Source organism: Microcebus murinus, chromosome 7 (genome assembly GCF_040939455.1).
Source record: "Microcebus murinus isolate Inina chromosome 7, M.murinus_Inina_mat1.0, whole genome shotgun sequence".
Taxonomy (NCBI): domain Eukaryota; kingdom Metazoa; phylum Chordata; class Mammalia; order Primates; family Cheirogaleidae; genus Microcebus; species Microcebus murinus.
The window spans coordinates 3,343,218-3,367,798 of record NC_134110.1 but is presented as its reverse complement, the minus strand read 5'-3'; the positions used below and the strand labels follow the sequence as shown (position 1 = coordinate 3,367,798).

The 24,581-nt window shown below is 36.9% G+C and overlaps 1 protein-coding gene and 1 pseudogene across 1 annotated transcript in view; one reads left to right on the top strand and one right to left on the bottom strand.

Moving 5' to 3' along the window:
* Nucleotides 1-1,110: 1,110 nt before the first annotated feature.
* Nucleotides 1,111-24,581, bottom strand: part of BTBD1 (BTB domain containing 1) — a 38,473-nt gene continuing 15,002 nt past the window's right edge. Inside the window, exons 4-8 of the mRNA XM_012763209.3 lie at nucleotides 16,609-16,806; nucleotides 14,182-14,374; nucleotides 8,035-8,122; nucleotides 3,513-3,659; nucleotides 1,111-2,949 (exon numbers count right to left, since the gene is read on the bottom strand). Of these exons, the coding sequence (XP_012618663.1) occupies nucleotides 2,791-2,949; nucleotides 3,513-3,659; nucleotides 8,035-8,122; nucleotides 14,182-14,374; nucleotides 16,609-16,806 (785 nt within the window). The 3' untranslated portion in view covers nucleotides 1,111-2,790. The remainder of the gene's footprint in view (nucleotides 2,950-3,512; nucleotides 3,660-8,034; nucleotides 8,123-14,181; nucleotides 14,375-16,608; nucleotides 16,807-24,581) is intronic.
* Nucleotides 17,422-19,140, top strand: LOC142871837 (alpha-endosulfine pseudogene; annotated as a pseudogene).

The window sequence follows — 24,581 nt, the reverse complement described above, 5'->3', positions numbered from 1 at the left end:
GAATCACCATGCTCAGTCTAGAGTTCCATTTAAAAACTCCATCTTGTCTTAGCTTTGCCAATGGAGAAAAAGGAAAAGAGATTTTTCAAAGCATACAAACTAGGGGTGTATGAGTAAATATGCCATATAGCTCGGGCTGAGATCACTATGGTACCATGTCTCTTGTAAAGGATGGGTTTTGTCTAATTCAGGGACAACTTCCATGCTTTGAATTTAGATGACCAGAACAGGGAAGTAGAAAGTGGTTTGCAGGAGAACACATTCAAAAGGGAAGTGGAACAGTAAGTTTTAGACACACTGCATTTAACATACCATATTTGAAGACCTTGCTCTAATATCTTACAAGCTGGTCTATTCCCAAGTAAATTTTTCTTTAAACTGTAGCTACTACTTATGTGGACTTAAAAGAAAGAACATTGTGTTAATGCAAACAATCAAACTCAAGCTGTTGGGGTAGATACTGGAATATCACACTTTCTTAAAATAGAAAGTATTTATTTTCTACAGTATATATACAGATTAGTCAAGTATCTTTTGGTCTTACTGCAAAGTTTAAGAATGGTGACATAAATGTTACATTTGGACCCAGCAAAGTATTTTCTCAACTCTGTGGCTTGGGAGCTAGAAATGGGTTTCAATTCCACATCCTACTCCTTACTGACCTTTTTAATTTATTTGCCTGTGTAATGGGCATTACAAAAGTACTTACCTCACACTGATGCTGTGAGAAAGTAGTAAGAATGTATATAAAGTACTTAGGGCACAGCCTGGTACACAGTTATCAATCGAGTAGTTATTATTAATAAACAATTGTGAGGTGACTGTCACACTGTAACAGAGTAAATAACAAGATTATTTCTCGTAATGTCCCATTCTTTACTCTCTACCTCCTGAGTTCAGAATAGGGGGGAAAAACCTGAGACCGCAGAAAAGTGATCAAGAAACAGAGGCAGCACTGTCGCTCCTGCCGTGGGGCCGGAGCCTCCGTACTGCTGTGCGGCAAGTGAGGCGCCTTATTTTGGGCTGCAATGCTTCAGCTGGGTTAAACTTGTGTTCCAAAGTGGTATCTCATATTCAACTTTCAGATGAAAAAGACAAATGACAAAAAAGTAAAAGGATAACATATATTTTTTAAAAATTCCAGGGGATATCCCAATGTTAGCAAACAGTTCTGTTTATTGTCCCTCTATGGCTACATGCAGTTACAATCATCGTTCAGTACAATATGGCTGAGGCATCTGAGACACCTCAAATGTTAAGAAACACTCATCTCTGGCATGGTGTGCTTTGTAAGGTGAAGTTTTTCCTATAATGGTTACTACAGTGTTTGCTGGTTGATTTTTAGTTAACTGGGACCACGCATCCCACAGGACCATACATGCCATCGGTATTCCACTTAACTGAGGTTTATATCCATAAGGATGTAGTACCAGAGATAGAAAATTTTCCCTTTTTTTCCCAGCAATTTCAAGAGACCTCAGCCACCAACACACCTCACCACCTTCTTGAAAATATAAAGTGAAATAGTACTTTAGATGAACATTTTTTTATATCCTAATTGCTTTTAGAAAAAATTCTTAAGTTGATACTTAAAAGAATTTTGATTTTTAATCATCTTCCACAACTATATGATATACCTTAAACTTAATTACATTTAAATTTTTTATAACAGAATCACTTTCAAGGGAAAAAAAATGAATGTTATTTCAGTTACATTAAAAAACTCTGCTCTGTAAGGAAGTATATAAATGTCCTTCTGCCAGATATACTTCCTATCTCCTCCTAGCACAGCTGTACCAGCAACATTAATGAGGTCACAATATTAAACATATTTTACTTATTGGATAGAAATGTGTAGGTGGCAGAAAGCATACTTTTCAGCAGGAGTGATTTTGTTGGATATCTCAGAGTAGCTGTTAGAAATGTCAGTATTTTATCCGGTTTCTTGCTGTGTAGGATCATCACGATGCTGAAGTGACGTCTGTTTCCCTGTCGTCGTCACCATTATCGCCTCAGTCTTGGGACTCAGGGGCAGCACCCCACAGACAGGAACAGTGGTGCAGTTTAGCGATAAAGAATCCAGTCTCAGACTGTGCCTTCAGATCCTTTGTTTATATCACATTATTGTGAATTTATACAAACTCCATTTATAATTTTAAAACTGTTCTATGTAACACAATACTATACTATTACAAAATATTTTCTGTAGATGCATTGAAAATTTTCATGGGCATTTTATTAGGCCTGTTTTTAGCACTATTCCAAATGCTGACTATCAGATATTTCAAACCCCCAAATATAAAGTCAGTTTTCTTAATTTTCTGAAATTAGTTATTCGAGTTAATAGGAATTCTATAAGAATACTGACCCACTTCATCTCATCTTATTTGCCCATCTCATCTAACCTTCAAAATGGTTAAAACAAAAACAAAACAAAAAACCCCAGCTCTATATATAACAAGAATCTTTCAATTTCAAAACTATTGAAAGACCATGAGTCAACTGATCTATGAAATTATACAAGATGATGCTGAAATAGCTGCGCTTTTTAAAAACAATTAAACCCAGTTCTCTTTTCCCCTAAGGTTATAAGAAAATGGAAAATCTGCTTTTAAATCATGCAGAGATTTAAATCAACATTTTTCTATCTCCTCTAAGAAACTAAAATGTTTCTTATCTTACAATTATAAATACTTGTAACACTCAAACCTTTTTTTTGTGGCCACTTATTTATGCTTTTGACACTAGATTATATGGTACTATTTAGCCAAGATGTAATATAATGCTCAATTATGTGTAAAATATTATTTCTGGTATTTGTCCATCTTCTATGGAAGTGCCATTGTTGTTGCCAGGGGAACTGAAAAAGAAGAAGACAGTCTTGCTGGCAGCAGGCGTCTCGTGCACGACCTTCTTCAGTCCTTTTGTGCCATAGTGGGAATCTGGACCCTAAGTGAGAACACAAGGTTCCTTAGTAATTTTCATTTAATAAGCACTCAATTTAATTTGGCATTGTAATTAGATTCATATTCTATTTCATTATAGCTCTTATATAAAATTTTATGCTAAGTCTTTTAGTGAAAAATGAAATTTTTACTAAAAAGCCAATTAATGAGTAAAAATACTGAATGGAGAGCTCAGCTATTAGAGGAGAGTGAAAAGATTTTAAGAAAGTAATTATTTTCTCTTTTGTCAAACATTCAATTTCCTACTCAAACAAAGGGCTATTTCTGAAGAACTCTTTCACAGAACAGAGCTGTGTGGAGAAGCACTTTTCTTTTTTATTTTATTTTTTTAATTCACTAGTTTGCTTCTAAGCACTTCTTTTCTTCAAGCAATGGACTACTTTAGTTCCCATCTTCTTTCTTTGCCCCTCCTTCCCCCACCGTTTCTAAAAGGCTCCACTGTCAGTGACTCTCGGCTTCTAAACGGTGTTTTCAAGGGGTAACGACAGCCAACATTTAACGACAATCCAAGAGGAACCCGTCTGGAGCCCTGTGCGCGACTCTTACTTTGAGCGTTGCGCATGCCGTGTAGCACACGTTGGGCAGGATCTCTATAGGTTCTTTGAACATGACCCTGAATGTGTTAGCTGTCCCATCACAACTAAATCCAGTATCATTTTGTCCCAGGGTTTGTTTTTTCTCATATTCGATGATCTGTAATTTTTAACAGACAAGTTACTTTTAAGTTGAACCAAATGAAACAAATTGTTATAGAAAAGAATATGGAGCCCTTAGCAATAGCAGAGTAGACTATTAAATCTCTGTTCTAATCTTTCTCTACTTACCTTTAACCACTAAAGGTGGTTTTCAACATGCTGTTTATCATTCAGCACAGTAAGAACCAGGAGGATGTCAGATAACAGGCTTTGACTGTAGGAGAGAGGAGCTTCCGTAAAAGACGCAGCTTGGAATGTGGATTTTTAGAATGTGCCCATTTTAGATACCTGAGGAAAACAAGCCTTTAACTCCTCACTAGCCTGCCTTATTGCTAGGAAGTTCCCCTTAGTGTTATTTACTAAAATTAAAATGACCTTAAAGGCAGTACCTGGTTTGTGAATACTAAGTGTAAAAATTCCATTTTAGTCCCATAATCTGTGCCAAGCCCTATGCTAGGCACTGAGGGACATCCTCAAGGAGTTTCTAGCCACTAGGGAAGACATGTTTACAGTGATAATTCAGTCCAGTACCTGCAGTAAGAAACCTGTGCACAGATGAAGAGGCAAAACAGAGGAAAACCGTGTCTATCGAGCTGGTTAAGTGAAGCTTCCCAGAAAAGAGTCTTAAAAGCTCGAGTCAGAGCTTACCAGGTTCCAAGAGAAAGGTCTTCTATGTGTGGGAAAGCACAGCAGAGGCAAACACTCACTGACCTGCCTTTTTTGCTACATTAGATGAAAAATAATAGTACAACAGGCAAAAGCCACCCATGCCGGGAGAGTTCAGGACAGTGGACACTGTGTAGGGAGAGTGACTGGGCTTCTGGGGCGCTGTACTGTCCTGTTCCCTGATCAGGCGCTGATCACACAGGAATGTTCAATTTGTGTACCTATGTGCCACTTACAAATATGCACACTTTTCTGTGTGCATATCACAGTTCAATAAAAAATTAAAACAGGCCGGGCGCGGTGGCTCACGCCTGTAATCCTAGCACTCTGGGAGGCCGAGGCGGGCGGATTGCTCAAGGTCAGGAGTTCAAACCAGCCTGAGCGAGACTCCGTCTCTACCATAAAAACAGAAAGAAATTAATTGGCCAACTAATATATATAATATAAAAATCAGCCGGGCATGGTGGCTCGTGCCTGTAGTCCCAGCTACTCGGGAGGCTGAGGCAGGAGGATCGCTTGAGCCCAGGAGTTTGAGGTTGCTGTGAGCTAGGCTGATGCCACGGCACTCACTCTAGCCTAGGCAAGAAAGCGAGACTCTGTCTCAAAAAAAAAAAAAAAAATTAAAACAAAATGACATGACATGACAGTGCCCTGGAATGAAGTAGTAAGACACAGGGTTTGGTTGTGACCATGTAATCTAGACCAAACCACTTCACTTTTCTGAACTTCAGTTTTATCTTTTAATTTGGGGGGGAAAAAACCTTGTTTTGCCTTCTTCCTAAGATTATGAGAATCAAATTGTAAAACAGCGACAAAAATAAGCAACAACTATGTGCTGAACACTTTATATGCATCACCTCAAGCAGTCCTTACAGAACTGTGAAGTAGGTATCACTACTGTCATAGCAGATGAGGAAACTGAGGCTTAGGGAGGTTACATAATTCACAGTCATACCTTATAGGCGATAGAGCTGATATTCAAACCCAGGCAATTCTTTCTGACTTTAAAGCTCATTAACTACTTTTTAAAATCTCCTATAAAGTATAGGCAAAAATCCACAGAAAATACAACAGAGCTGAGATTCAAACCCAGGCAAGTCTACTTAACTTTAAAGTGCATTTGCTTAATCATTTTTAAAAATCTCCGATAAAATATTAGCAACTATAATGCGGTATCATTATTAGCATATGGACATATATTCAAAATCTGCTTTTGGCCATTGTCCATAATCCACTTACAGATTTGCTATCTTTAATATTGATGTCCCATGGGGATATCGGAGAAGTTGAGATGTTATACTAGGGTCCTTAAATGACATAACTATTAAAGTCCTAAGAGTTTGCCACCTTTCCTTAACGGCCCACGGAGCTAGTGGTAGTGGGTGTGAGTTGACTACTGTTCTCAAAATCTTGCAAGCCAGTATGTCCTCCTTGCTACTAAATAACACAAGACTCTGGCACTTTCATTTAATACTGTGAATCCGCCAAAGCTGTGTTTTAAGAAGTATGTGGCTCTTCTTTTAGGGAAAATGAAGTGGGTCTCCCCAAACAAGTAATGAAGATGACTAATGTTTACACCAAAATGCCATCTCCATCATGCCTACACCTGCTTCTTAAACAATATAGACTTTTCTCTCTATACTCCATATCTCTGGGGTAAGGACCCAGGCTGGGCATTATGAAAAAAGCCCTCTAGGTACTTCCAATAAATATTCTCGTTTACAACTTACTGATTTAGAGGAATTGAAATTGTAAGTGAATAAGAGAAAGGTTGAGCCAGGGACCACAGTTGTTGGTAGATACCTGGTATTGAGAGTAGTTTCCAACAGGAGTGGGCCTTTAATACAGAGTTAAAGCAAAGGTTGGAAACTGGTAACTATCAGGATTTAGCTTCAGATTGGCTTTGTATGGCCCTCATGGTGTTACTATTTCTAAAGATTTTGAATTTTCAGTCAACAGTTAAAAATCGACCATGGGGAGACTTCGTATAAAAATCCAATTTCTGGCTGCTTATAAATATCAGAAGCTCTGGCAATCTTGGGCCCTTATTATCACATTGCAGCTACTGGAAGGAGCTAAGCAGCAGCTGCCCCTTTAAATATTCCACATCCCCCAGAACTCCCTCCTGTCTCTAGTGTCTCCTACACCAGGCCTGGTTTCTCAATTTAAAATCACCTGTCCAGTCCTGGTAGGCATTTAAGTTTGTCACCTCTGACACAAAGGAACAGAGGGTTAGAAGCAGTGGATCTGGAGCAGGCATGAGACTAGCTACTGGGGGAAGAAAATAAAAAGACCTTGTTTCTATTTAAATACTTTGCTCATAGTATTTATACTTTATCATTTTAATTTACCTATAATCCGGATGCCCTCCCTCAGTCTGCACACAGGAGCCTGGTGTCCTACGTAACACATGGCTAAGAAGAGTGGAGCTCCACAATCACAGAGAGGCTGGCAGTGGGGCCTTCGCTCCTCCCCAGGCCTGCTGACTACCCAGGCTGCTTCAGTGGGTTCATGGGCTCTAGTGAAGATGATCTTAACAATAACTTTATAAAGTATATAAAGTACCAGGGGAGTAATTATGAAAATCTTTTATACCCTTCAGAGGTTTGCTGGGGTTTTCCTGCACTTGAAAAACATGGAAACAAAATATTCTAACAGGTTTAAAAATCTTTTGAATAAATAATTTCAGTGGGTTTAAAATTTATTTATTAAAAATGTTAAAAATTTAACTTTCTCATGTGTTTATAAGAGCAACAAATTGACATGAGTGATGTAAATTTATGAGCTGAATTTCACTATAAACTTTGGTGGACAGGATTAGAAATGAGCATGATGATTTCATTAGCATAGTGAATAATGCTATTCTTCCACTTGGAGCATGGTATCATCTGTGTGAGGTAGTAAAGTATCTTTTTTGTCTATCATCGAACTAGATGTTTGAACTGTTGTATCACAAAATATAAAACCAATATTTTGAAAACTAAAAATGCATTTCAATCACAAAGTTCACCACAGTTTTTATTAAATAACATTTTGGAGAAGGTAGTTTTTTTCTGTTTATAAACAAAAGTTTGAAACATTGTTTCCTGCTTTTTCTCATATTTTTTGTTTTAATTTATGCACAAAGTATGTACAGTATTCCATATAGTTTCTAAATAAAAAGAAAATGGATGTTTTCAAAACTAATTTTACTAATTGTGGTGTACAATCAAAAGTATAAGGAAGGGAAGGAGAGAGGTATTTAACTTTCTTCTGGATTAGGTACTGGTCCCCTATCTGGAAGAAATGAGGTGGAAGAGACCTAAAGAATGAGGCAAGATCTGCTCAGATGCTTGGAAGTTACAGGGTGTTCATAGTAGTCACAAGAAACGAGACAGTTTCAAGGCCCTAGAGTTGAAATACCATGGAAAAAGCAGGAGGGTGTTCTAAGCTAGTCAGTGCACAGCAGGAGTACTGATACAAGGGATTCCTGGATAAGGCAGAGCACCTTGTATGCTGAGGCTTTTGTGAAGGATCCCAATTTTCTCAAACTAGATTTTTTTTAGAGCAACTAAAAACCACAACTATAGGCTTATACTACTACTAATGGGCCTTCTAATTCCTTTGATAATTATATTGAAACGTGGATTTCTGTCAAAATAATATGTTATTGTAAAATCACATATTTGTTGTATTTCAAAACGATATACAGTAGGGGGAAAGTGTACCTGTATATTCACTTGATAATCCGTGGGGCCATGAATAGATCCATATAAGCCAAATCCGACTATAGAGATTCTTCTATTAACTGTGAACCTGAGAGAAAAAAAAGTCAAAAATTTAATAAGTAATTCTGTAAATCTTCATATTCTGAAGGTTAATAATGTTGTTACATGTTACCTGGAACATCCAGTTTTGCTTATAAAAAGGAAAACTATCAGACATTAGATATCCTTGGAAATGTAATCTGTTTGCTTACAAAAAAGCTTTCTTTCTCGAGTAAATTTGAACTCAAAAGGAACTTTAAGTAGAATTTGTTTTCTGTGCTACAAAAGGAATCTATTTAACCCAAACACCCACTTTTGTTGTAATGATAACTTTAGAGCAGTACCAATCCACACAGACATGTCAGCCGTTAGGACTGAAGCCCAGCACCCCAAACCATGACAGTTCATCAGTTCAGCGAACAGGTGCTGAGGGCCTATCATATTTACATACTGGCCCTGGCGCTGGGTAAATAAGGTCAAGACACAGTTTCTCCCCCGTCAGGCTTACAGCCAAATGAAGGGCACTGATCATAAACAAATGCAGAAAGGAATAAATAAATAATTATGAATTGTGATAAGAGCTACGAAGGAGGCGGGCTGCTGTAACAGAAAACACTGGTGATGAGGGCTGCGACAGGACGTGGTTTACACAGGCAGACTCAAATGAGGATTCCATAACGATTAGCTAGTCCAGTTTGGTCACAATAATTAAGAAATACTGATCTATCTTACTCCATTTTATACATGTATAAAAACTGACATTAAATACAGATGAAACTGGAAGTCTGTACAATCAGAGATAATCATTAATGTAAAATAGAGTAATTCTCAACACTTTCAGCAACAACTTCAACTATCATTATTACTGCCTCAGTTCTTTACATCAATTATTTCCTTTAATTGTCATAACGGTCCTATAAACTAGGTAACAATATTATTTTTATTATCCTAAGTTTTTGTAGTTAAAAAACTGAGGTTTAGAGAAATTAACTTGTCCGGGTCAAAAAGTGTGGCAGAGCTAGGACATAACTCCAGGTCAGCCTGGATCAAAAACCATGCTCTTAACTACCATGCTAAATACCCAGGACAGGAAGAGAACACCTTAAACATTTACAAATATATTATTTGTAATCATTTTTTACTATAAAAAAGCAGTATATTATCTGTTTAAAAATCAGATAATACGGCTAAACAAACAAGAGGAAAGTTTTAAATCACCCATAAATCCAGAAATAAATCCTTATTAACTCTTTGCATTTCTTTTTTAATTTTCTATGAACATATATGTATTATTTTTAAAAATCAGTTGATTATATATATTTTTATAACCTCTTTTTCATGTAAAATGATAAAAAAAATTACTACTGATTCACTATATTTAACTAATCCCTTGTTGGATAATCTAGGTTATTTGCAGTTTTTAGTATTATGTATTAATGCCATTAATGAATAATCTTATAGCTTTATCATTTTACAAAGCCTTAATTAGTTCTCTTAGTATAAATTCCTAGAAGTAGAATTGCTGTAGAAAATGTAAGGCCCATTCTTAACAGTTTAGATAAACACTGTCAAATTGCTTTTGGAATGGTTAACACTTCACACCCCATGAGATAGAAGAATCAGTTTCTCATTCTCTTATCAACCATGAATATTTTAATTTCCTTTTGCCTTTGAGAAACTGATTCCATTATATTTCTCTGATTATTAATGAGGTAAAACATTTGCTCATATACTTACTGCCACTGGATTTTCTCTTTAATTAAATACCCATTTGTTCTTTTCTCCTTTTTCTCTACAGATGAGTCTGTCTTTTTAATGTAGATTCAAAAGAGCATGTTAAATACAGACTATAGTTATTTATGCTTTGATGGTAATATCCATTATAAAAAGTTTCCGATTTCTCACTTATCTTTTAACTTTATGGTAATTCTGTACTTAAAATTTTTGAATTATCTGTAGTCAAAATTACGATCTATGCCAAGTTTAGAAAGGCCTACCTTATGCTCATAGTAAATAAACATTCACTTGTTCCAGCATTTTCATGGTTTTATTTTTTTTTGTTTAATGTTAAAATTTTAATTTATATGAATACTGGTACATGGGATCAGTAAGGATCTAACTTTATTTTCCCCTCACCTTTATCATGTTCTGAATGTTCATTTATTTATCTTAGGCTGTTTCTGACCTCTAGTCTGTTCCATACTCCCTTCCTGTGGCTTTACAGTACCTTTTATGTTTGATCTGTACCACTCTTCTTAAAAGAGAAACATTTACTCTTCCAGATCAACTTTAAAATAATTTTGCCAAGCCATTCCCCCCACCAAAATTATGTGACTTCTAAAAGGAATTGCCTAACATATATAGGCTAATTTGGAAGATACTGTCCTTAGTAAGTTTGATTCTAGTTAAAGTTCTCCAGTTCTTCATAAAAGTAATGCACTGTATTATATACATTTCTTATTGAGTTTAATCCTAATGCTTTCTGTTGTTACTATTGTGAATGGGATTATTAATATTATAGCAATATAGTACTATAATACTCTCAATATTACAATATTTACTCAAATTATAAAAATTGTTTTTACATTTAGAAATTTTTAAATCTAGAAGCCAGGGGTTCTAGATTTCCTGTAATGCACAGAATAGCCTGCCAAAACAAAGAATCTTAGTCAACTTTTAAGTGTCTTGCCAGAATTCATATTTACATATTTTACTATATGCCTTGAACCCAATTCCATTTTATTTATAAACCAAAGACTTTTTAATATTCACTGACTTTGTACAAGAGGCAACTACCATATAAACAGAAGAAATATACAGTCAATTCTCATTATTTGTGGTAGTTATATTCTGTAACACTGAATTAGCAAATACTAAACCATCGTTCCCAGGGCCAATATAGAAAAGTACACACCCACCTCACATAGATTACAATCTTAAATCCTAAAAACAACTCATTGTCATAGATTCTACTTTCTTTATTTTACAAAAGAGAAAACAGAGTTCAGAAGTATTAAGTGACTTGCCTAAGGCCACCCCACTCTCAGGTGCCAGAGCTGGGACTCAAATCCTATCCAACCCACCCAAGAACTAGAGCTGCTTGCACTACATTGCACTGCCCCTCACCATGTCCACCTCTGTAGGAGAACTGAAACTTGTTCACCTGCAGCTGGGAACGTGCTGGTCTGGCAACTTAAGTCTTTTGCTGAAAATGATTAAGAAAGCACCCCCAGTATTGATTTTGGGGTTGCAAATAAATTTCAGCGAGTTCACAAATACAGAAACCATGAGTAGGCTCAAGTATACTGTTTTATCTGGAATCTTTAAAGAAAACTACATTAAGTGGCAGCAATACCACTCAAATAAGACATTAACATAATTTGCCTGTATCTAATACCACTCAAATAAGACATGAACATAATTTGCCTGTATCCTGTAAGTGAAACTGTCTCATTCTGCTATTGAATATATGCACTGTATCTGACTACTTCAGTTTATCTTCTGGTGTTGTCCAGCCCAGTCTGTATTTTTTGTTTTTAGAGACAGGGTCTTGCTCTGTTACCCAGGCTGGAGTACAGTAGCATGATCACAGCTCACTGCAACCTCAAACTTCTGGGCTCAAGCAATTCTCCTGCCTCAGCTTCCCAGGTAGCTGGGACTATAGGTGCACACTACCACGCCTGCCTAACTTTTTATAGAGACAGGGTCTTGCTATGTTGCCCAGACTAGCCTCTAGCAATCCCACCTTGGCCTCCCAAAGTGCTGGGATTACAAGTATGAGCTACTACACCTGGACCAAAGTCTACACATTGAACTACATAGTTTATCTTACTATCAGTTACATTTATTTCTCCTTTACATTACAACTAGACCTTTAAGAAAACATGTGCAAAGCAAATTACCTATCCATGTCATTGCAGGTTAGTAAAGTGGGAATTATAAAATATTTATTATAAAAAAGGAAGAACTAGGTATGATGGAGTTGTGAACTATTAATGTACATAATGCCATCAGCAAATAATGAAAAGGCCTCTTCCTTCCCCATACTCAAGCCTCTAATTTCTTCATCCTTTATGACTACATCCATCAAAATTATAACAACACTGCTGAGAATAGCAAGGATAGTAGGCCTCACTATATTGAGGTTTCAACAGTCTATCATATTAAAGAAGTATTCCTCTAGACCTAATCTATTAATAGTTATATCTGGAATGAAGATGAAATTTTATCAAAAGCCTTTTTGATATCTATTGAAATCAAATTGGTCTTTTTCTTTCATCAGGACTGTATATTAATACAATACTAACATTAAGTCATTCTTTCACTCTCCAAGTAAACTCCATTTGCTCATATAGTAGTATTCTAAGGTATTGCTAAATTGTCTATATGCTAATATTTTACAAAGAATTTCTTCCTCTATATATTAAGCGAGGTTAATCTAGAATATTTTTTGTCTTGTCAGATTCCTATATAACGGTTATGCTTCCTTTGATAGTTAACCAAGAAGTATTTTCTTCTTTTAATGCTCAAGGAAACTATCTGTTCCTTGAAGGTTTTATAAAACTCACCTGTAAAAACCACCTTGTGAAGGGACAGTTCTTTGATAACTTTTAATTCCTTCCATGGTCTATTCAGGCTTTCTTCTTCAGGCAATTTTGATAATTTATATTTGCCTATAAAATGATCCATTCCATCAAGATGTTCAATTTATTAGTACAAAGTAAACCCAGAATTAAAATAAAAATCTCAGCATATGATTATATTCCCATTTTTATTTCTAAATGTGAATATATTTACTCTATTACCTTTGCCAGAGGTTTATTTATTTTATTGGTCTTTTAAGGAAACAGATTGTGGATTTATCAATTCTACTATTTTTTTTTTTTTTTTTGAGACAGAGTCTCACTTTGTTGCCCGGGCTAGAGTGAGTGCCGTGGCGTCAGCCTAGCTCACAGCAACCTCAAACTCCTGGGCTCGAGTGATCCTTCTGCCTCAGCCTCCCGGGTAGCTGGGACTACAGGCATGCGCCACCATGCCCGGCTAATTTTTTATATATATATCAGTTGGCCAATTAATTTCTTTCTATTTATAGTAGAGACGGGGTCTCGCTCAGGCTGGTTTTGAACTCCTGACCTTGAGCAATCCGCCCGCCTCGGCCTCCCAAGAGCTAGGATTACAGGCGTGAGCCACAGCGCCCGGCCAATTCTACTATTTTTAATTCATGAATTTCTACATTTACCTATTTCTCTTTTCTTATGGTTCTTTTGCTATTCACTTTCTAGCTACTTGGGTTGAATGCCTAAATCATTTATTTCTATTCTATTTACTAAAGTAGTTAATTATTACTTTTTCTTTGTGTGCAGCTTTTGCCTCATCCTGTAAGTTTTTACATATACTATTCTTATTGTGAATTATTATTAAATACTCTACAAATGCATTTTTAATTTCCATTGGAATGCAAGATTTATAATAGTCCTTTACCCAACCAGAGTTCTAATTTTAACAAACTTGGTCTTAATTTCTAGTTTTACACTAAGGTGCTATTAAATAAGGCACGTTTTATGAAAATTAGTACTGATTCTATTTTGAGAGTTAACGTAAAGAAACATAGTAAAGCAAAGATAACTTTCGCGACAGGATTTTATGTCTGCATTTTTCAAGATTCTTGATTTTCTTCCCCATTCAAAACTTTTATACATGTATATGAAAATATTGCATATTTTCTATGCAACGTCCATGCAAAGAAAAAACTCACACTAAATATAGTAAAGATAAATTTATTTAAACTGTAGCCCTAAGCCTGTAAAAATAGTGTCTGATCAACGAGGGTCTAGAACTCAGCTCACCAATAGTGATCCAAGCAGAATTCACATAACAGAAGGCCTAATCCAAACCTTTCTTAATTTTTTCCTAAGAAGTCACCTTCACTCATAATTCAGTGAGGAGGACAGGAGCCTCAGTGACTTCTTGATTCTTGTATTAACTTAAAAATGCATTAAACAAAATATAAAATAAAATGTTGGTTAATTATCTCCCACAATATGAGGATAAAGGCCAAATGCTAACTGCCACCCCATTCCACCTTCACATCCAAAATATGACAGATACCTGATTCGATCACTTGTTCCACTGTAACCCCAGCGGCTCTCTACTTGCTGGAATCTATTGATGCAACACTCCTTCCCTCTGAGGCAGCACCTTGGTCGGTCAATGTATTCAACTCGGGGTTTAGGATTGACAGTAAAATGAAGAAAGAGATTTACTACTTCACGATCTGACAAAATGCCAGATTGAGCAGGACCTGTAAAAATAAAAATATAAACCCTAATAAAAGCAATTTGATTTCAATTCCTGGTTTTGTTATGCTCTAAATTTATGTGAATTCATATCTATAAGATGTTAAGAACAGGAAAAAAAATCTTAGCATTTATAATTCCAGCTTATATTTAATTTTAAAGTTTTGATAAATCTATTTGAGGTTAACCTAACAATATAAATGTTAAAATCATTAATAGGTCAAAGCTTAGATGATACTCTGAGATAACAAAAAGATCCCTAGAATTTTCTATCCACTCACCCGCTCTTAGTACCCTAGACTTTCGTTAACCAGAAAGAGGAGAGTCCTTCCCTCTGGTGGGGAAATGCCTACGATGACAACCAGAGCTACTGCTACCTCTTCTCCAACCCCTCCTCATACCTGTCTGAGGCTATAAGCTGAACGATGGAATATATTTAGAGGTGGAAACAGACAGGGACAGTGCTTTATTTCTGGGATTTGCAGGAAATTAGCAGAGGGCAGGAGCTAAGATCGGAAGCGCTATGGAAGCAGCACATCTCATATGCTTATGGTTTTCCCCTTCACTATTTTTGAGAAGAGAAAAAAATCTATGTGCCTTAAGCTTATCCAAGAATAAATGCAGTTCCTCATAAAAGATGCCAGGAGATCCCTTCTAAGACCAGTAAAAGCAATCTAATTAAAAGACTACAGAACATTAGAAATTTGGTTTAGGAAGTTATAATTCAGATTTTAATGTAAATCCCTCTGATTTTAAAACACTAAATTAAAATTTTACAATATCACAACATTCAAAATATGTCAACCTGCCAGACCTAGCCCAAGGTTCATCATTTACATAACCTCTGGATAAGGAAGGTTTGTAAAGAAGGAAAAGTACAATTACAATTTAAAATCTGCATTTTGGCAAAAAAGAACAGAACTGAAACTATGTATGTCCCCATCTCTCTCCCCAAAAGAGAGATGGGGACAAAAACTCATGTAACTTCCTCAGAATGAGGAGGACTAAGAAAAGAATTAAAATGTTTAAAGTCATTAAAATGGAGAAAAAGCAAAGAACAACACATAACTAGTAGTCCTGAAGAACTGACAATAAGAAATAGATTAATGTGGTAATTCAAGCCTATGTATAATAACAGAAAATTTCCTTAGTTGAAAAAAAGTCTTCAGATAATGAAAAACAATTTCAGATATGTACCTATTACCACCTAAAAAAGCAAACAAGATACACTCTAGTTAACAGAGGGGTAAATCAAAACAAAGAACTCAGGAATATTTGCCAGATAAAAAGAAAGATACCTAGGAAATCATCATCAAACAGCTAAAAAACTAAAAATAATGTGAAATATTAAAAGCACCAGCAAAAAAGGATCTATTACTTTCAAAGAAGCAATGAGTAGACTTTTCAACAGAAATAATGGAAGCTAAAAGGAACAGAGTTACATTCACATGATGGATGAAAATAACTGCCAACCTGAAGTTCTCTACCCAGAAAAATATTTTTCAAAAATTAAGGCAAGCCAGATGCCACGGCACATGCCTGTGGTCCCCAGCTATTCAGGAAACTCCGGTGGGAGGATCGCTCCAGCCCAGGAGTGCGAAGCTGTGGTAGCCTTGACTGTGCCTGTGAACAGCCACTACACTTCTATCTGGGCAAAATGAAGGCAGATTAAGATGTTTTAGACAAAAGGGAAAAAAAAGTTGAGAATCTGATTAGTATCACATCTGTTCTAAAAGAAATATGAAAGGGAATTCTTCAGAAATGATTCCAGATAAAAGCATGGTAATACAGAAAAATCAAAAAGCCCTGCACCAGAAAGGGAAAATATACAGGAAAATCTAAATGATTACTGACTTTTAAAACAGCATGGACATGATTTCAAAGCAGATAATACTCGATGATAGGAGTAATGAAGAACTGGTCATAACTGGTCACGGACCTGAGATTGATTCAAAACCAGGTCTGTTTGGTTTTAATCAGAAGCATCAACCTTAAGAGTCAAAAAGATCTGTGATAACCTTGGGCAAGGCACTCAACCTCTTCCAAGTTCACCTGTCTAACCTATAAAATGTGGATATTATCTTAAAGGCTTTTGTGAGCATTAAATCAAATTGTACACATGCATATACATTAATCATGTGGCTAGTACTCAATAAATAACAGCTTCTTTTCCCCTCCAGCACAAGGAGACTAACTATGAAAACAGTTTCAAATAGATATGGTGACATTATAGACTTACCTGCTGCAAACTCCTCAATTGTCATCAGTGGGAACCGGATTAAGGAAAGTGCTTTTCCTAGAACTTTCTGTTTGTTTCCAAAAGTCACAGGCAATTGTTGTCTCTGACATTCTGCTTCTGCCCAGCGTACAACAGCTCCAAAAAGTCGACTTTCTCGAATACTAAGTGTGTCTCTTTCTAGGACTGCACAGAGAGTGTCTATAGGTAAAATACAAAAATACATCAAATTAGGAATATTTTACAATCTAAGAAAGCAATATTGGCAGACATGCTTATATTAGGTTTTCAAATCTCAACAAAAAATAGGTTAGATATTTAAAACTACAGATGCTATATTTTAAAATATTAATGAATTAAAGGTATTAAACTCCAAAGTGGGGGGGGGGGAATGGGCATTTATTGAAACCTTAAAATCTGTACCCCCCATAATATGCCGGAAAGAAAACAAACAAAAAAAAAACTCCAAAGTGTTCCATAAAAAATTAGTGTAAGGTTAACATTCGATTTAATACTTAATATACATGGAAGATTAGATATCGTTATCTACCTACATATTGATGTCATTTATCAGGCAAACTCAAACATCCAGAATAAGATTAATAACGAGCCACAGAAAAAGATTCCAAGTTACATAAATTCATAGTGTACAGATTATAATTCATTCATTTGTTGGGTAAATACTTATTATTAAGCACTGACTATGCACCAGGCCCTATTCTAGACAGATATATCACTGAACAAAAAGTTAAAAAACGACCCGATTCAGGATGTATTCTGAAGGAAGACTCAATGAGATTCCCTAACAGACCGGACATGGGGTGTGAAAGAAAGAGAGGAATCAAGGATTACAGCCTAAGTAAGCCCTGAAGGGATAAAGGTGGCATCAACTGAGATGGGAAAGACTATAGGAGGAGCAGGTCTGGGGTGGGGAAAGATGGAAAGATTAATTTTAGATGTATTAATTTGAAATCCCTATTTAACATCCAAGTATAAATGTCATGCCTCTACCTCAGGTCCTTATTCAGAATCCTTTTCCTCTTATTGTAGGCAAAATTAAAATAAACTCAGTTACTTTAAGTTATAGCAGCCTAGAAGCAGGAAGTTCAGAAGAGACGGGGACTTTAGAGGGCAACATACTCTAATGAAATGATAAGCTGCAATCTAACAGGGACAGAAAAAAGAGGAAATTTATGAAAACAGACATAAGAACTTGAAAAGCATAGCAATCAAAAGTGTCTTATACAGACATCTGCAAAGACCCTATTTACAAGTAAAGTCATATTTTGTGGTTCTGGGTAGACATGAATTTTGGAGGAACAATATTCAACCCACTAAAGTCACTTATACACAACTATCATCTTTACTATTGTTTTTGATAGAAAATGTTTTTCCTATCGAATTTGAAAAAAAGAAATTGGTCCCCATTTGTAGATATTCCTTATTATCAAAACTGGGGAGCCATGCTTTCTGTATGGATCCTGGTAGGACATTTATAAAGAAATGACATTGATCTCTTGGAGCCAATATCTTGTCAGTTTTATTAAGAATAGCACTTGGGTGAGAAAGGTCACACAATTTTCTTTAGGAGTAAAAAGCAATTTTCAACAATAGAAATGGAGCAATGTTTTCTGAAATAGATCAGTATGATACAATTAAATAGATTATTAAAACCTTGCTTATTTTTGGTTCAAGATCTACCAAAATGTTTTCGGTAGTAAAGCACATTGGGATATCTTCTTAAATGACACATCTTTTTCCTGCCAACACTTACCAACTAGGATAATCAACATCCTTTGTAAATGATGTTTCTAAGTGGTAGTTGTACGCACGCATACACATGCACTATATACTGTATGATGTGTAATACTGAATATACAAGATGTGTATTTTAATTAAATCCATTTATACATATTTTAAAAATACAATATCCACTAATTTATATAACCCTTTAATACCAAGCATCTTGAGAAACTTATTATAAAAAACTGATAAGCCATTTAATATTAAATGCATGTTATTTTATTGGAAGGTTCAAAGCAATTGTCCATTTATCAAGAAAATTATCCCAGGAGTGACAGGAGCTGAAGCAGCAGCACAGGTTGTCCCCGATTCCCCCCCTTCTCCTCTCTGGAACCACTATACACCACAGTCCCGGTCCCGACGTGACTCAGAAACAAGACACAAGACAAAGAGAACCTTGCGGAGGAGACCGGCAAGGAGAAACAGGGCATGCAGGAGAAAAAAGGTATTCTCCCTGAGAGCTGAGGAGGCAAAGCTAAAGGCCAAATATCCAAGCCTAGGACAAAAGCCTGGAGGCCCCAACTTCCTCATGAAGAGACTCCACAAAGGGCAAAAATACTTTCACTCAGGAGACTACAGCATGGCCAAAGCCAACATGAAGAATAAACAGCTGCCAGGTACAGGACCAGACAAAAACCTGGTGACTGGTGAACATATCTCCCCAACCCATAGGGTCTGCCCCAGAGAAAGTCCTCTCTGGTCACCACCAAGCTTGCAGGTGGGCCAAGTTGAGTGATGCTGCCCAGGGCTCCACCAGATCCTGATATGCTGTCCCCTGGGTCGTGTGCTGGCTCCTGCCTCTCCCTGCTTTTGCAGCCAGGGCTCCGAGATGGCTTGGGCAGGCTGGAGAGGCAGATGCCCTTGCCCGTCCATGTCCCAGCGCATGGAGCCCCTTGGGCTGAGCACCAAGGCCTTGAACCTTTTTATTTTACCTTTTTTCCAAATAACTGTTGGGAGAAATCTCAATGAAATCCTGGGGGTGGGGTTGAAAGGGTGGGGTGGGAAATTTGGGAGAATATGAATTAGGGCTTGGAATTGATAAAAAACATTCCTAACTATCTTCCTCCTTGACAGTATGAGTGGTGTAGGGAGGTGTGAGAGGAGGAACTGCAGTAGACTAAAGGGAAGGAGTTCTAGTTCAGCTCTGTGGATAAATGCCTTTGGATATGGCTGGAGACGTGGTGCCAGGCAAAAGAAACTCAGTCCACATACAACAGATTCAAACAGCTCCTCTGATTCTGTAGAGCCAGCTGAGAACCTAACGTTAACTGTTCATTTAAAAAAGTGTTGTCCTTGAAATAGATTTGATGTAGGGAGTGGGGAGTGAGTGTGGGGAACGGAGCTATGTGTGTGTGGGGGGAACCAGAGCCCAGGGGACTTTTTATTTGAAATAAAAAAACAAAAAAAGACCCACAAAAAAACCCAACCCAGAAAGACAAAAAAAAAAAAAAAAAAGAAAAAAAAGAAAGAAAAATTATCCCAGATCTTCAGTTAAGAATAATTTTCCTTTTCTCATGTAGAAATAACTCATAATATAAATATATATTAAATATACACATATCTTTTACAAATTTCTTTAATTTTTTCAATGTATTATTCTAGACTATTCAACTGAAGTAGGTAGTAAAATCTAAAAAATAGTGTATTTTATGCATGAATCCCTTTTAGTTCCCAAAGTTCTACAGAAATATAGCAAATATTAAAGAAAAACAAAAACAGTCTCACAGAAAGAGATTTTTTTTAAAATAACACTTCAGGCCGGGCACAGTGGCTCACACCTGTAATCATAGCACTCTGGGAGGCCGAGGCGGGCGGATTGCTTGAGGTCGGGAGTTCAAAACCAGCCTGAGCAAGAGCGAGACCCTGTCTCTACTATAAATAGAAAGAAATTAATTGGCCAACTAATATATATAGAAAAAAAATTAGCCGGGCATAGTGGCGCATGCCTGTAGTCTCAGCTACTCGGGAGGCTGAGGCAGAAGGATTGCTTGAGCCCAGGAGTTTTGAGGTTGCTGTGAGCTAGGCTAACGCCACGGCATTCACTCTAGCCTAGGCAACAAAGCGAGACTCTGTCTCAAAAAAACAAAACAAAACAAAACAAAAAAAACCACTTCAGAGGGCTGAGTGCCTCACTGTACTATAACTGATACTCATAATAATGAGCATTAAAAATCACAAGAATCCTAAATTATATTCAGTACACACTGCTTAACAAAGACAGGCAAAGTAAAACACATTTTAGATATCTTTCTCAAATGGCCAAAGTAAATGCCATGGTTCTTAAAAAGGACTGCTCCAGATATAAGGGAAAATACAGAGAACCTTACTCTAAAGAACTGGATAAAATAGGCACTACTATAGTTATACTTGAAATTAAATTTAAATAAATATATGATACTTACATATGGCAGAAATCAATTAAAACATTAAATATAACTAAATTTCCAAGAAATATATATCAAAGAAAAAATTATTTTAAAAAACACTTTTCTGCAATGGTCTACATGTTCATGCTAACAGCCACATACTTGCTTATTATCAAATGTAGCTAAAATTCTAGCAGAGATACCACAGTCCCAGGAATACAGTAGGGGATCAACAATATGTTAAAAATGAACTGATTAAACATGTTAAAATCAAACTTTTGAGCCAGGCGTGGTGGCTCATGCCAGCACTCTGGAAGGCTAAGGTGAGAGGATCACTTGAGCTCAGGAGTTTAAGAACAGCCTGAGTGAAAGTAGAAAAATTAACCAGGTGTGGTGGTGCACGCCTGTAGTCCCAGCTACTTGGGAGGCTGAGGCAAGAATATGGCTTGAGCCCAGGAATTTCAGGTTGCAGTGAGCTATGATGCCACTGTACTCTACCTGGGGCAACACAGTGAGACTCTTATCTCCAAAAAAAAAGTCAAACTTTGTTCCTTCTATTGAGCAGGTAAGTATAAACTAAGGCTCCATGAAGCTCTTTCACAGGTAAATGAAGCATAAATCAATTTACCTCAATATTTGTTGGATTAAGAATATATAGAGACTATAACATTTAATGGAAAAACAGAAGACTGGACCCACATGTCTCTACTCAGTATGCTAATAACTTCAGTAAAGATAAATATAAAGTATGACTGAAAAAAAATCAAAAAGTACATCATACTGCCCTGGGCATAATATAAATTCATTTTGTTCTGTCAGTGTGATTTTTCTTCCTGTAACAAAAAGCTGTAAGACAGAAACAGTATCTCTACCTCCAGGACAGTACTCAAGTCCCAGAGGAGAAAAGGACCTCCAGAACCCAAGCCAGCTGTTACACAAAAGCTTCTGTACCTGCCTCCTTTCTCCCAGCTACCGGATTTCTCTGTCATTCCCAGTTTTAAGAAGTACATTTGAGACAAACTGACATGTGGGGTAGAAAGAAGTAGAGGGACACAAGCCTTCTTTTGGCATATATGTTAAAATAAGAAATTACAGCTGAGAGCCTAATAAAAATCCTAACAACACAGATTATATTTCATAAACAATACAATACTAGACTTTAATATAAACTGAGAGTCAAATAAAATTAACAAATATTTATATTTCTATACCCTATTATATAAAATACGTATAAAATGTATCCACCCTGTGCAAGGCCCCTACTTCAAGATTCCCAGGCTCAAATGGTATGCATAATGTAAGAGCTATTTATCAAATGCCTTCCAGGTATAAGTCACCCAGATGTAAGCAGTGTTATTTCAAATGAGAGTGCACTGAAGAGCACTTGATAGCCCCTAACAGGAAGAAAAACAGGATTAAGCAATGTTTCATTAACAACTTGTGCTTGGGGCTCTCAAACATCCAGTAACTCAACAGACACGACCTACAGGTGCTGGGGAGGAGCCTGGTCTAACCCCTGTCCTTCAGCACAAGACAAGCAGTGTATAGTCCTTCCCAAGGGACCATGTAACAGACAGGTAAACTAACAACGGGATGTTATTATAACACAGGAATATACTAAGTGCCACAGAAGAGGGTGGGACATCAATTCTCAAGAAATGAGTCACTACAGAGGTATAATTTGAGCCAGACATGAAGATAGTGAGAACTAGCCAAGGTGGGAAGGAAAAGCATCATTCTAGTCCAGTCAGTCAACAAATATTAGCTGAACATGGACTATGTTCTGCTGTCTTCAGTGACAGACACACAGTGGTAAACAAGACAAAGCCCTGCCTTCGATGAGTTTGCAATCCAGGAAGGGATCATAGACAATCAAAATATACATACAAAGCCAGATGCCTAGATAATACTTTCAGATAGCAATATGTACTATGATTCTGATGTGACAATCTGTGGGAAAAAAGAAAAAAAAATGTACTATGAGGAAAATACATCACAGTAATGGGACAAGAACTCTTTAGGGGAATGTAGTATCTATTTTCAGTAAGTAGGTCTGAGATAGCCTGTGTCAGGTCTCATTTAACCCGAGATCTGAATGATTAAAAGGTAGTTGTACAAAGATTCTGGGGAAAAAGGATTCCAATGGAAAAGTACAGCAAATACAAAGTTCTGAAATATAAATAATCCTGGCCAGTGTACATGGAATGTGAATGGGGGGAGAGTGGTAGGAGCCAAAGTCAGATTAGGTAGACATAGGTAGTGACTGCCAGCTGTTTACCAAAAATCTGTTTTCTCTTCTTCCTGGGATGTGACTAGTCTACATCTCCTAGCTTCCCCTGAAGTTAGGTGGGATCTTGTGACTGAATTCTGGACAACAAAATAGCCCAAATGAAGGTGCTATTATATTTTAGGGCCAAGGCTTTTGGCCCTGTGAGTGTTTTCCATAACCATACTTTCTCCCATCTGCAAGACACAGATAATAAGTAGGCCCTAGGGAATGGCAGAACCATAAGAGAAAGCTACCCACTGCGACACATCTTTGAACTGTTATGTGAGTGTGAAATAAAGTTTTGTGTTTGAGCCAGTAAGCACTTTTGGGTCTATTTATTACCACAGCCTAGCTTAGCCTATCCTGACAAATACTAAGCTTGATCATGTAGGGCCTTGTAAGCTTTTCAATGAGTTTGAATTTTATTCTACCTGCAGTGGGAAGATACTAGAAGCAAGGAAGTGATACAACCTGATTTTTTATTTATAAAGAGCATTCTAGCTACTGAATAGCACTGGACTGTATGAAAGCAAGAATGGACAGGAAGAGAGACTGCTGGAGACCACAGCAGTTATCCAGATAAGAGAACAGTGGCTTAGACTAGGTGGTAGTCATGGATATGGTAAGAAATTGTCAGATTCAGGATATACTGTGACAGCAGATCCTTGAGTACCTGCTGGTAAGATCGTACGTGGGTTATGAGAGAAAGAATAATCAAGAATAACTTCTGGGATTTTAGCTTGAGGAATCAGGTTCATGGTGGTGCCATTAGGGAAGACTGATAAAAGTTGGAAAGGAACAGAAGAGAGCTAACACAGAGTGAGGGGAAGCAATGGCTCTCCTTTCACTGTCTTATTTGAAAAGCCTATAAAATCTCCAAATGAAGATGTCACATAGACAGCTGGGTTATGAGTCTGGATCCCAGAGGGCAGGGATTGAAGATACATATTCTGGGTTCATCATCATAAAGATGATATTTAAAGCCATGGGCTGGATTTGCTTTCTCTATTCTCCTACAAGACAAAATTCAGCTCCTCAGCCTGTCATTGGATGGTCCTCTATCGCTGCACTTTACCCCTCCTTGCACCTCCTTCCCATTCCCTACACCTTTTCCCATAGTTCCACTTGCCTCTAATGTCCTCTCCTCTCCACTATCCAGTTACAGTGAGTCCTCACTTAACTCTTCAATAGGTTCTCAGTGACTGTGACTTTAAGCAAAACATATAACAAAACCAATTTTAGCATAGGCTAACTGATATAAACAAGAGTTAAGTTCCTATGGCATATTTCTGGTCAAAAAAACATCACCAAACTTCTAACATTAAACACTGAATAAATGTGAGCTACATATACATTTAAGAGTGATTAATAAAAACAAGTAAGATGATTATTTACCCAATTTTTGATGAATCAGTGAGTGATGGTGGTTACGGTCGTGGTGAGTTAAATCCAAGAATAACTGTCTGCAAAGCAAAAACTCTACGAAGCATCTCCTGCCACCACACAGTTCAAAACAATCACACATATGGTGGGTCTGC